Below are 12,083 nucleotides of genomic sequence, written 5' to 3'. Positions count from 1 at the left end.
AACAAACAAATTCTAATACTTGCCCAATATTAAACTGTAAATCAGAACTGATTCCAAACCTCTCAGCATGTAGGCCCCTACTTTAACATCAGGCATTTAATAGCCACAATTTACTTGAAGAACAAGTCAACATTTGGATGCTGATACACTTACAAATCCAAATTCTTAACAGGAGTGAAAGAATATTAACTCAGCATCTGTCCAGAAAGTAGTTTGCAACAAGCAGGCGAAGTAGGCTAAGTTCACCTACAGATGTCCTAGTAAAACAGCCAGGTAAAGAAAACAGAAGGCAAAGACCAACTTGATCCACCAACTACAGTCACCCTCAGGACACACACCATTTGTCAAAAGAGGGTGGGGAGGAGAGTCTGCTTTGCCAGACAGAGTAACTGGGATGGGGAACAAACACAGAAGCCTCTGCTGCTGCCGCTCCACCAGAAAACCTTGTCCATATTCACAGGAAATATGCTGAAGGCTATCAAAATAGACCACCAGGGTCAGGGGCTTTGGAGGAAAACACTGGTGTGTCATTAAATATGATGTAGCAAATATGCAGTGTTCAAGTTTTCCCTCAAAGTAAACTGTCCAGAAGCTTTGGGGTTTTTTTCTCTCTCTCTAGTTCTAGTACATTTTCTTGACATTTTATCTATGAACACAGATGTCGCTGGTATATGTTTAAACATCACACCGGTACTTAAGCAGAACTTGTAGTACTACCAGTTATTAAAATTATTCATCTTTCTGTTGTAAAACACTATTTCTAGTTGCTTAACACCCTTTTAACACCTGAAATGAAGTTTTCCCTCGTGTGTCTGCCTAGAACTGAATTTTTTATACTGTTCAAGGTTTCAGCCATTTTTCATTGCCAGTCACCTCTCCTTTGCAATGGAACTGTATCTTCACACACCATTTTGAAAGCGGAACCTGACACCGGACTGCAATGTCATGGCCGCACCTTACCGTCAACTTTAACTATGGTATTTCAAAATTCTCTTGTGCTCTAATTTCTACCACAAAATTACCATTTCAATGCAATACTCTTGAGTGTGCCAATAACTATCTACCTACAGGTATCTTCTAGAACTTAGAGACTGAACTGCTCACTTACAAGGGCAGAAAACAGAAATATTTACACAACTTTAAAAGGAAAAAATAGGTATGAGTTGACAACAAACTGAAAACAATTTCAGAAAGCAACTTGCTAATAAGTAGTCCTGTTTTAAAACAACTGAGAAGTCAACTCAAAGTACAAACAGCTATACAGAGCCTAGGAGAGAAAAAGTCAGACCTCCATCATAGGTGACACATGTCAGAATTCATGCCACTGAAAAAAGGTGCTCTCGCCCCTTCTCCCGGTCACAGGGGATTCATATGTATGCATGTGGCATTATCTTCACTAGAAGATAACAGCAGAAGGAGATGAAAAGGTTTTGACAACATGACCTAAGAGTACAAACAGTGACACAGAAACACCAACCAGACTGAAAAATCACAGTGAGTGATAAGGAGAAAGCAGTATATAAAAGGTATATCTATTAAATTGGCAGGTACAATAGAAGACAAAGTTGTGTAAATACTGGATCACTCGCTATTTCAAATAAATAGGTTCTCATGCATCTGCACCGTTCTCATGCCAGGATCTGGAAGCCAAGGGATCATGCAATGAAATGCAGATGTGTTTAAACACTACTCTCATTTAATTTTAACCAAAACCTAAAGCATATAGTTTCCTAAACAGAGACAGGGGTGACCACCTGGGGAAAGTGTCTCTGAACATACTGATCAGTGATTACAACCTCATAAGAATGCCTATGTTCAGCTTTTGTTTGTTATTCCTTTTTAACATACTTTGTAAGTGGAAAAAGTATTTTAACAATCTTGTTTTTATATCTGCATTTCATTCTTCTCTAGAGAAATATATATCCTGGTACATACATATCAACCAATTACAACAACTAACAGAAAGTATTCTCCTGTTTTTAATTTTTCAAGAAATAGCACAGACACAAAAACATAACAGCACAGATGAAGCTGCAAAAAAGCAATGAGAAAAAAAGCTCGAAGAAAAGCACCTTGGCTATTTGCAATAAAGAAATAGATAAATGAAATTAAGATGCTGCTGCTTTGTCAGCCAATGTCTATTTGATTTTTACAGTTTCTCCTTGTTTAAGTATGTCATTAATAGCTTTCTAGAACAGTTATGAGCTGCATGTTAGCTCACATAACAGAAAACCACTGTATGTGTATGAGGAAATTGCTATTTCAAGTACACCCTTATGTGAAATAAAATTTAAATAAATAAGTAAATAAGCAAGCAAATAAATAAAAGCTGCCCCTCTAACCTGAAAAGGAGATTATTTTCCTTTTCAAGACAAATAGTCTATATATTACATAAACACTTCCCTCTAAATGTGTAATTCAAGTTTTTTGAGATCAAACACAGGGAGACACAGGATCAAATAAATTAATCAAAAGATCTTTTAATACTTTTTAATCAACTACTCTTATTAGGACTATGCTAACCTTCAGCCTCACCTGGGTCTTAATCTTTCACAAAGCAAATTTTAAAAGGCATCCTCCCTGCTGTAATCTATCCATGGCTTGAGGTAAATACCCAGTTGTTTACAGCATCCCTGAACCACCGATATCTGAGGTAACTTACCACCCCCAATGGTTATCTTTATAGCACTTTCAGCTCCTACCTGTCTGAGTGAACCCTGATTTGTATCCATTAGCTGATCCACCCTCTGGGGTCGTGGACGGTGACACCGAAGAATTTGGTTTAGCAGAGAGGCTAGCAGCAGATGATTGCCTGCTTCTACATTCTGCAAACGAAGCAGCTACAGTACATATTAACAAGGCCTGCCTTCCAGTAGGAAAGTTCAGCAACACAGTGGCGAAAGGTGACAAAACGTTAAAAGCATACATACAGCACGTACAACAAACAGTGGCAAATGGCAGCATTCAATGAAGATACGGCTCTTGCAGTTTAGTCAACTTTGTCTTCTAATTAAGAAAACCTCCCTGGGGGCCACTCAGCGGGCCAGGCAAATACAGACCAGATGCTGCAAAATGGCAAGAGCCTTCAGTTCGCAGCTTCCAAGAGATTTGAAAGTATTGGACGTATCCCAGGAAACACTCAGTGACTTCTGTGGCACAACCTTTATACAAACCGTCATATGTTGCCCTTTAAAAGGGGAAATTGTGCTGAAACCCAGAGTCTTAGTATGCCTTCACAAAGCCTTCAGGGACATCTCAGCACTGTGAGTGTATGTCTGGATGAAAACTGAGTTGAGGGAGGAGAAAGTCACCTTAAAAATCACACATTAATCCATTTTTAAATCTGAGATCTAATCAGGTTTTGTTTGAAGAGAAGGGGGTGTTTAAAAGAATTTCTCTTCTTCTAATTAGACCTTTAATGTAAGTAAAGGGTGAAGGGTTACGAGATGGATGGTAGCAATATGGGGATACAGCCTATCAAAAAAATGCCATGAGGTCAATTCTTGATCAATTTTCTAAACCTTCATGGGTGCTCAAAACACTTGCAATCAGCATATAACCAAAAGTGACCCCAGTATCTGCCTCTTTCACATGTGCGTTACTGCATTTACCAGGACACACATGAACCCCAACTGCATGAGCATCAGGGACAGGTTTCAGAAAAAGGATTCCAAAAGTAAAATAAGGTTTCCTTTTTCTGTATTTGGAACTTCACTACCAAATTAAATCTTTCTGTAGTATCTGTGAAAAATGCTGCTGAAGAACACGTCTACTCTAAAGCAGTAGTTAATTATACTTGCAACTGAGAAAAGCAGCTGAAGCCACAATCCCTTTGAACCACTAACTGATACAATACTATAATCACTCATACAGCTTGGTGATAACCATCTCTTTCTGGTGTCATACTGCTATTCACATGAGGATGTGACTCTTCAGATGTGTGTCAGTCCTCCTGTGGAGCTTCTCCTCTCCTCACATCATCCTCTTTGGAACAACAGGCACCAGATTGAACTCTGTCTTTACTGAGTGAAACCACAGCTGAGGAAGACAGGCAGTCTGCATATATACCAACTTAGTAGATAGTGAGTAGGTAAACCATTCTCTCCTTAAGTCTTTGCATGGCTGTAGCTCCAAAAAACTGCATCCTTCAATAACAGACCCCATGGCTACCTTGGCTTGGGGTCATAAATGTAATCTCTTTAGCACATAACAATATTGCACAAGTTACTCTGGTAGAGGGTAAACCCAAGTGTAAAACACACTGTAAATGGCAAGACCGTGCAAGATTTCTCCTCTTTCCTTGAGATCAGTGACCTGAGCTGTCTTAATCTTATGGTGTGCTAGCTATCCTCAGGCATTAGACTGATTGAATTGCACCTGCTTAGATGAGTATCAGTGGGAGGCCTAGCTGTGAGTCACCTTGATTCAGGCACAGAAAAGAATCAGCAGACTGAGCAACCTTGTTTCTTCTACCAAGATGGTTGCACATCCTAGAAAGGGCAGATGTAAGGCTCCCACTGAAAGTGCAGGGAGATGGAGGAAGGCCATTTGCAATTGTATGGTTACTATTAAGACTTAAATAAACCTCTTTGGGAAAATCCAGACTTCAGTAAAATCAGTGGGAGTTTTTCCTTCAAGCAGTAAAGAAAGTAATCTTCTATGGTTCCTTTTGAATGCATACATTTTCAATTGCAACTTTCAATTTTCCATTCAACATCACACTAATATAATAAAAAACCCCTAAGTGAATGGGCACCTTTATTACCTTTCCAGCAAATAAGGGGTCCCTTTGACAGTACACCTTGGGAGCTTCTTACTAGGTAGTACTTTAAGTGCTTCTGCTTCTTTGGCTGAGTGGTTAATTTCAGGTTGATATGATTGGAAAACTCTGTGAAGTACCGAAATCCTCTTTCTCCACAGCCTATACAATTCCCAGAAAATCCTGGAAGAGTGAAGCAGAAGATATACATACAGATTAAATTACTTGTACTATCTACTAGCAATAAGGTCACTTTAACCTACCTGCACATCCAGTTCAGAGAGACTGGAGGCCTTCATCCAGACAGCTTCTGTAGATGCCCTGCACAGCACACGTGTGTCAGGAAGCAGCCAAACACAGGCAAATTTCAGTCTTAGCTTTTCTGAAACTCTTCCATCTTTCTAGGTCATGCTAACTTATGCCAAAATCCTACCACCAATTTTCCACTCTAGGCAGTGCAGAGAGGAATAACTACTTGGCAGCCGGAGAGCTATGATGCCAGGCTAGGAAATTTCCATAAGGAAAAAAACCCAACCCAATTAATTTTTTCTACATTAAAAAAACACGGATTCCAAGCTGCATGCATCTCTCCAAGCAGTGGCTAATCCATAGTAGCCACTGCAACTTCATGTGACTAAAATAAACCTTAATATCTAACAAATTTTCTCGGAGACTCCTTATGCAAAGCATTTTCCAAGTAAGCTGTCACAGCTTATTAAAGTCTTAAAAGCAACCATTTGGTGTCAAGATTTTCATGGCAAAAGTAAGGAGTGCTTCAGAACATTTTTAAAAACCTACAACCTGTCATGAAAGTAAGAGACTTAGGAACAAAGGCAGAAGACTGCTTTTCTGCAATGTTTCCAACATGGTTTCACAAAAGGGGGTGAAATTTTGAGTTGAGGTCTGGAGGACAGGGTCCAAACGGAGGATTATAAGCACCCTTGATTTCCAGTGCCATTCACAGCTATGTTAATGGGAATGTTGCATATAGACGGCACCAGTCTAACTTCTCCTAGAACAAAGCACGTGGCATGTTCTGAAATGGGCCTGCCTTAAAATCCTTGTTGTTTGAGTAAGCCCTCTATTATCTCATGCTGAACAACTAAACTCCTCTGGCTTACTTGCCACTCCACTCACCTCTGAATTGCTTTCAACCCTTAATGAAGAAATATTTTATATTCTTTCTGGAACATCAATAATGATTTATAATATTGCTGGGCAGATTAATAGCTAGCAGAAATGCTTCATTTTTCTTTTTTTCCATTTACTAATCAGTTCAAGATCTGTAACAGAACCAATTTTTCATCCTCGCTACTATCATTATTTTTTACAATGCCAAGAACCTTGGAGAACACCAATTCCTACACTTACCTGTCAGCCAAATTTGTAGTTTAATGAAAAAGATATTCAGGTTTTTTAACAAAACACATTTTCCATAAAACTCTTATTAATGAGGCCGTTGTCTTTAGCCTTAATGTGCCTCATTATCATCTTTTACCATCATGTTGCAGAGGATGCCAAGAAGTAGATTTCTTTATCCTGTTTCTCCTGGGACTGAATCAGTCCTTCCCTTCTCCCTTAAACCCACAGGAACTATTGGTGCATCGCCATTGTTGTCAGAAACAGTCATCAGGGTCTCACGGAGCTACCAAGTCAACTCTTTACTCATAGGTACGAGTTACACAGGCCTAGAGGCATTTAAATATGTAACATCAGCAATACCAGAGCAGAGATGAGAGTCACTTAGCTCATTATCAAATGATATCAGAGATGATAGATGGATACAAAGCTGGGGGGGTGGGGTGGGAGGAAGGCTTACCAACAAAGACAAGTAGTACCACATTTAATCAGACTAAACACCATCTGTCTATCAGATAGTTCCTATTGATCAACTCTTGACACTTCCCCTGCTCAGTGGGAGAGAAGGTCCTCTGAGGATGGTGGTATACACCAGAATACCCCATGATCCCACATGCCCAACCGTACCCAGCAAGGGCACATCACATCACAGCTCCTATCTAACTCAGGCCAGTGGGATTTCTGTCTTAGGTCCAAAGGTTTACAGTGTGTAGTAACATATTAAATGGGTTTAAGGGATAAATAACATTAAAGCACCTACGTACAAAACCAACGTGCTTTTAATAGTTTTGCAAAATATTGCTGGTCTGGACTAGAATTTGAGCAGTATGGTTAAATCAGGCTATTTATGCTTTATTGTAATTTCCTCCCTGTTGAAAGGTCTTTCTGAGTATATTCTAAGCACCACAATGACTAGAGGGAGGAATAAGAGAGTAAATTCAAAACAGGCTAAAGGAGCCAAAATATATTAAATCACTTTTACTGGCCTGTTAAAATGTATATTAGTCGTATACCAGGCAGGATATCTAGGTGCACATACATCTGTCTTCAGTCACCAAGAAGCATTCTTGTATTAAAATTTAAAGTTCATAAATGTAACCAATTATGATGTAAATGTTTGGGGGTTTTTCCCCTATGTATTAGATTTTGAGAAGCAAACTGCCCTCAGAGCTCTTATTGAGAACAATGTTCCTGGTGGAGCCAAGGGCAGAATTTGTCCCTTAATCCACAGAAAAATAGAGAGCTCATCTTCAACAGTGGCAGGAGCATATTTCTTCTTAAATGAAAATGCTGTAAGCATCAACAGAGATAAAGAGTATGTGGATAGTTCACATTTAGAATGCCAGGGCTGCAACTGACTTCTGCCCACACAGAAATCACTGAGCTTCAATTGTGGTTAATTGTGGAATCAGGGACTTGTTGTAAAATGGGCTTTTAAGGCAGGTTCAGCTACAGACTTAATTCAATAAAAACAAGCCTCTCCTCGACATATTTCTAAGAGAAGGTCATTAGCTGAAATTACTTTAGATAATTTTGAACTGACCTTTTTCTCTGAATTATTATGGCATGATTAAAAAAAAAAATTTCTTACCTAAAAGTGCATTTTTTCCATGATCATCTGGCAAAAACCGCTTGTCAACAGCGCAGACTAGAATGTGCTCAGGAAGGTTGGGAGATTTGGCTCCTACTAACAAGAAGCCTGCCGGGATATCAATTTGCTCCATGCACAGAGATACTAACCGTAAATCCTTGCCTGCTTGACAAAAACCTAAAAAACAAACCAAAAGAAACAATAAATCTCCAAAAGATTTCATCTAATTTTTTTTCTTTTTATCAGTTATAAAAGCAAATGGGGCTTCACAACTTGATGCTGAAACTGAGGGGTTTAATATATCCTTTTCAATGGAAATAGAGGAAATGGAGATAGCATCTCATCAGATCCACTAGCTCAGGGTTTCAGAGACAACAGATAAACATTATTTTAAAGAAATCCTGAACACATTCAGGCAGAGAAGAGACATAAGTCTCTAAAGACTAGATATCAAATGGCTCAGAAACTCAATTTTTCAAACACATTCAAAATAAGAAGGGAAGTTCATGATTTTATAACAGAAAAAAGCTCTTAAAACATGCCGAAGAGTATTTTTTCTTTGCCAAATTTTAGTTTACAGTCTTTTCAAGAGAACCAATTTTGTCTTTGTTGCTTGTAACAGCCTGGCAGTTGAACATAAACCTCACTAAGTAATACAAAGGAATGATAAAAATTGTTGACTGAAGTTTAGTACTGACTACTAAAGGAAAAATATTTAAAAATCCAATTTTTAACTTGTTTATACATTTAGGAGTTCCAGCAAGTAAAATATTCACTGGTTTTAGAGATGTACACCATGTTTTCTTTAAGTGTCCAACTGAGTCTCTTGAAGTCTCAATAGACTGCATGACTTCAAGTCTCCAATTAGTTTTTTTTCCCACCCAAACACACGTATGCACACAAAATAAGAACATAATGTTGGTTCTTGTGCTACTTACTGGTCAATGTAAGGCTAAAGCCAGTGGCAGAAGTGGGCAAAACTGGAGACTGGAGCGAGCTTCTGCTCTTCCATGTCCTGCAGCGAGCAGGTGGCAGGCTGGGACATACAAAAAAGTATGGCAAGGCAGCCCAGAGCTGTGGCCAGGCACCACAAGGAGGCCATTGGGAGCTCAGGACCCGGGGTGAGCTTGGCAGCCACATACCAAGCAGCCACGTACCAAGCAGCCACAGTGGGGATTTTCAAATGGTTGTATAGGATAGCTTAGAGCAATTATGGGACCTCTGGAGGTCCAGCTGGTCCAATCTTCTGCTCAAACCAAAGCCAACTTCAAAGTTAGATTCTTTTGACTAAGTAAATTAAAAACAACATCCAAAGACTCTTCCATTAGTTTCAACACTGGACTTACAGAGATCAAAATCACCCTTCACTTTTTTGTACAGCTCCACCATATTATTTTTATTGAGTAATTTCTACTTTCAAGCAAGAAAACAACAGGTGTACAAGAAAGCAACAGTCATGTGGCTTCCTTCACAGGAAAGGATATGATCACATTGGGCTTTTTGATTTCCCTTAGGCAGAAGTCAATGAAAGCACTACCAAGTTTTATGAAAAACCAGACTCTTATGTTGCGTTCCCCTCCAATTCTCACTTCTCCAGCTGCAACATCAGTGCTACAGTCTGGCCTCACACATATCCCAGCAGCAGCTGGCAGAACTCCCCCCCCATTTCAGGATATCCAAAGACATCACATGGTTATCCACTGACCATCTCTTGCTACAGCCTAACATAGACAACACATGCATGCATCTGCATGAATCAATACTTCAGAATAAAATAATAATCACAATAATCCACATTATTGTTAAAAACAGACATAAACTAAATTTGAAATTACTGTAGTATCTATTATGACTTCAGCTATTAATGTATATTACTTACATTTAATTTAAAATATATTCAAGTAGTCCATAGTTGTTACAGAAATTATAAGCGAAAAAAAAATCAAACCACTGGAGAGAGACACTGACTAAGGACCTGGAAACACAACGTGATCACAACTTAACCAAGAGCCATCTCAACCTTTTATTAATATGTGTGTCTGCACTACTGTGCAAAAACCCATAGTTTAAAACTTCAGCAAAAATGGTGAAAGTTAATGGGTTTTGGTTTTATCTCAAAACTGTACCAAGCATAGAGGATGCGCAAAGTGGAATGCACATAATCAGCTAGCATGAACTTCCTGGCAAGCAGCAGCTTGCTGAAAACACAACCTGTGTTGGACTCAGTCTTGTGCCTACATCCACAATCTGCTGAACCAGTTTTTGGCTGAATAGTTTCTTCATTTATTCAATCAGTTCAGTTCCAGCAGCAGCGCATTTGAGCTGAAAGCTAGCTTGGATTCACCCCTCACACATGCCTTCTTCCAGCCAATGAATTAAAGTGCCTAAAGTTTTTATTTACAAATCAATGGATTATAACAATAACTTACCAATAAGAAGTTACATATGTTTTAGGGGAAAAGCATTAAAACCACATATTTAAAACAAAAATTATTCTTTTCTGATTAGATGCAATATGATTTTAGTATCTTAAACTCTTTTTAAGGTGTATTCCTCAGAAACATATTGATCCTAATCGAATAGAAGGCTAGGTACCAGGCTAAGTATTATCTAGACTTTTCAATGTAATTTAGAAAGAACCAGTTGCAGATAAATCTAGGAAGAAAACTCCCTTACATTCAAAATAGAATTTGCCTATTCAAATGTTTATGCCATTTGGGTATTCTGTCCAGAATTTTCAAAACTGGCCTTAAATATTGAGGCATTCAGTGAAATCTGAGTAGCTAACATGCTTAGAAAATACCACTCTACATCTAGACTTTAAATAGAAAAATTATCCACTGCTGACAATGTGGGCAAACAGGAAATCTGTAGATAAGGATTATGAAACAGCAAAAGCAGCAAGATTTCAAGACAGATTTAAACCTCTGCTTTTACACAATTACTCTTTAGCCTTGTTTCTACCTAAAAATTTTCAGGAAAGGCCCAGAAGCACAAGTCGTGACCAAGAAGAGGCTTTTGAATGAATTTTTAGCAATGGCAATGCAAGGACACTGAAGAAAGCAGGATTTTGGTTGTCAACGTTGTTAACAGTTATGTTTCAATATAGACTTGCTTTCAGAAAGAGCACACAACATTGATAGGGCTGAATATCATATGAGAAACTTAGAGCCTCTTTGGATGCTTGAGGGTTTTGGTGTCCCAGTGAGGTGAAGCAATGCTCCAGCACTCCACAACATCCGAGACGAAAGTAAAGACTTGGCTATTATCCAGGCTAGGAGCAAAACAACTTCAGCTACACTTTGAGCAGCTGCACATGAATCCCCAGGCCAGAAGGTGCAGGAAAACCCTAAGAAACCCATCACAACATCTTAACAGGTTTATAAGCATTACTCAGTAACATCTTAGCAGTACCCACTGAAACAAACTGCTGTATCTCAGTCTGCTACCACAGGCAACAGCAGCCTCTCATCTGAGATACTCTTGATCTGAATATATTTAATATTTCCCACCATTTAGGATATATAGGACTAGTACTGTAGAAATGCTGCATCCTGCCTAGTCTGCAAACAATACCTGATTTATCCCCTGTATCGCCTTTTACTCCACCCAAAGCGCTCTCAGATCCCTTCCATGTTCCCCTTCTTCCTCCTTGCACAATCCCCTCCGGCATCCTTCTCTGCTTTGTTTGGCGACATCTCTGGATCAGAGGTATGTATGTGTAGACTGGCTAGCCAGCACATGCCTCTGTAATGTTCAGGCTGTGTAAGAGGAGAGCTATAATTAATTTTCTGCCCCAGGGGACATTAGTCTGGGGACACTGATGTCATCCAACCAGCTCCTGAACTTCACAAATCTTGCTGAAATCCAGTACCTTTAGGATCTCTACATCTCTGCCAGAAGTAGTAGAAAGCAGCTACCAGCTTCCTGACAGATGGGCAGCAGAGCTCACAGGCGACTGCCAAAATCTTGTTTTCTGAGGGAGCGAGACAAGTAACAGGGCTGATACTAAAAGGTTTCCTCTGGCTCCCCTTCTGCGGAGGGGAAAGGGATCCCAATGGGCAAGCAGCAAGAGGGGACAGCACAGCCAGACCATCAGACCCTCTGAGGGGTCTCCTCTTGTTTAGTCAACAGCTGCAGCAAGGGAGCCAGGGAGAGCTGTGGAGCTTGGCCAGGCACAGCTGGGGCTCACTTCCACCAGGAGATACAGAGAGAATGCAAATCTGCTTCTGTGCAGTAAAAGTCTTGAATTCTCCTTCAAAGACACGTAGATGGTATACTCAAGAACCCTTCATTATCCTTCTTAACCTTGGCTTTTGGGGCTGCAAATCACTCTTCCAGTTTTAAGTTCCTGCTGCTTTTTTAAACTGAATG

The 12,083-nt window shown here is 39.5% G+C and overlaps 1 protein-coding gene across 8 annotated transcripts in view; it reads right to left on the bottom strand.

Annotated features, from left to right (window-relative positions):
• GREB1L (GREB1 like retinoic acid receptor coactivator) overlaps positions 1–12,083 on the bottom strand; it is a 144,189-nt gene that overhangs the window by 50,061 nt on the left and 82,045 nt on the right. For 4 of the 8 annotated variants that reach the window (XM_069779127.1, XM_069779128.1, XM_069779134.1 and 1 more), the window contains exons 5-7: positions 7,710–7,886; positions 4,766–4,942; positions 2,703–2,840 (exon numbers count right to left, since the gene is read on the bottom strand). In XM_069779127.1, the coding sequence (XP_069635228.1) occupies positions 2,703–2,840; positions 4,766–4,942; positions 7,710–7,886 (492 nt within the window). The remainder of the gene's footprint in view (positions 1–2,702; positions 2,841–4,765; positions 4,943–7,709; positions 7,887–12,083) is intronic. The other 4 variants (XM_069779130.1, XM_069779131.1, XM_069779132.1 and 1 more) reach the window with 2 other exon arrangements.

The sequence above is a fragment of the Haliaeetus albicilla genome, chromosome 3 (genome assembly GCF_947461875.1).
Source record: "Haliaeetus albicilla chromosome 3, bHalAlb1.1, whole genome shotgun sequence".
Classification (NCBI taxonomy): Eukaryota; Metazoa; Chordata; class Aves; order Accipitriformes; family Accipitridae; genus Haliaeetus; species Haliaeetus albicilla.
The sequence above is the reverse complement of the archived record's forward strand: the minus strand, read 5'-3'. Positions and strand labels throughout refer to the sequence as shown.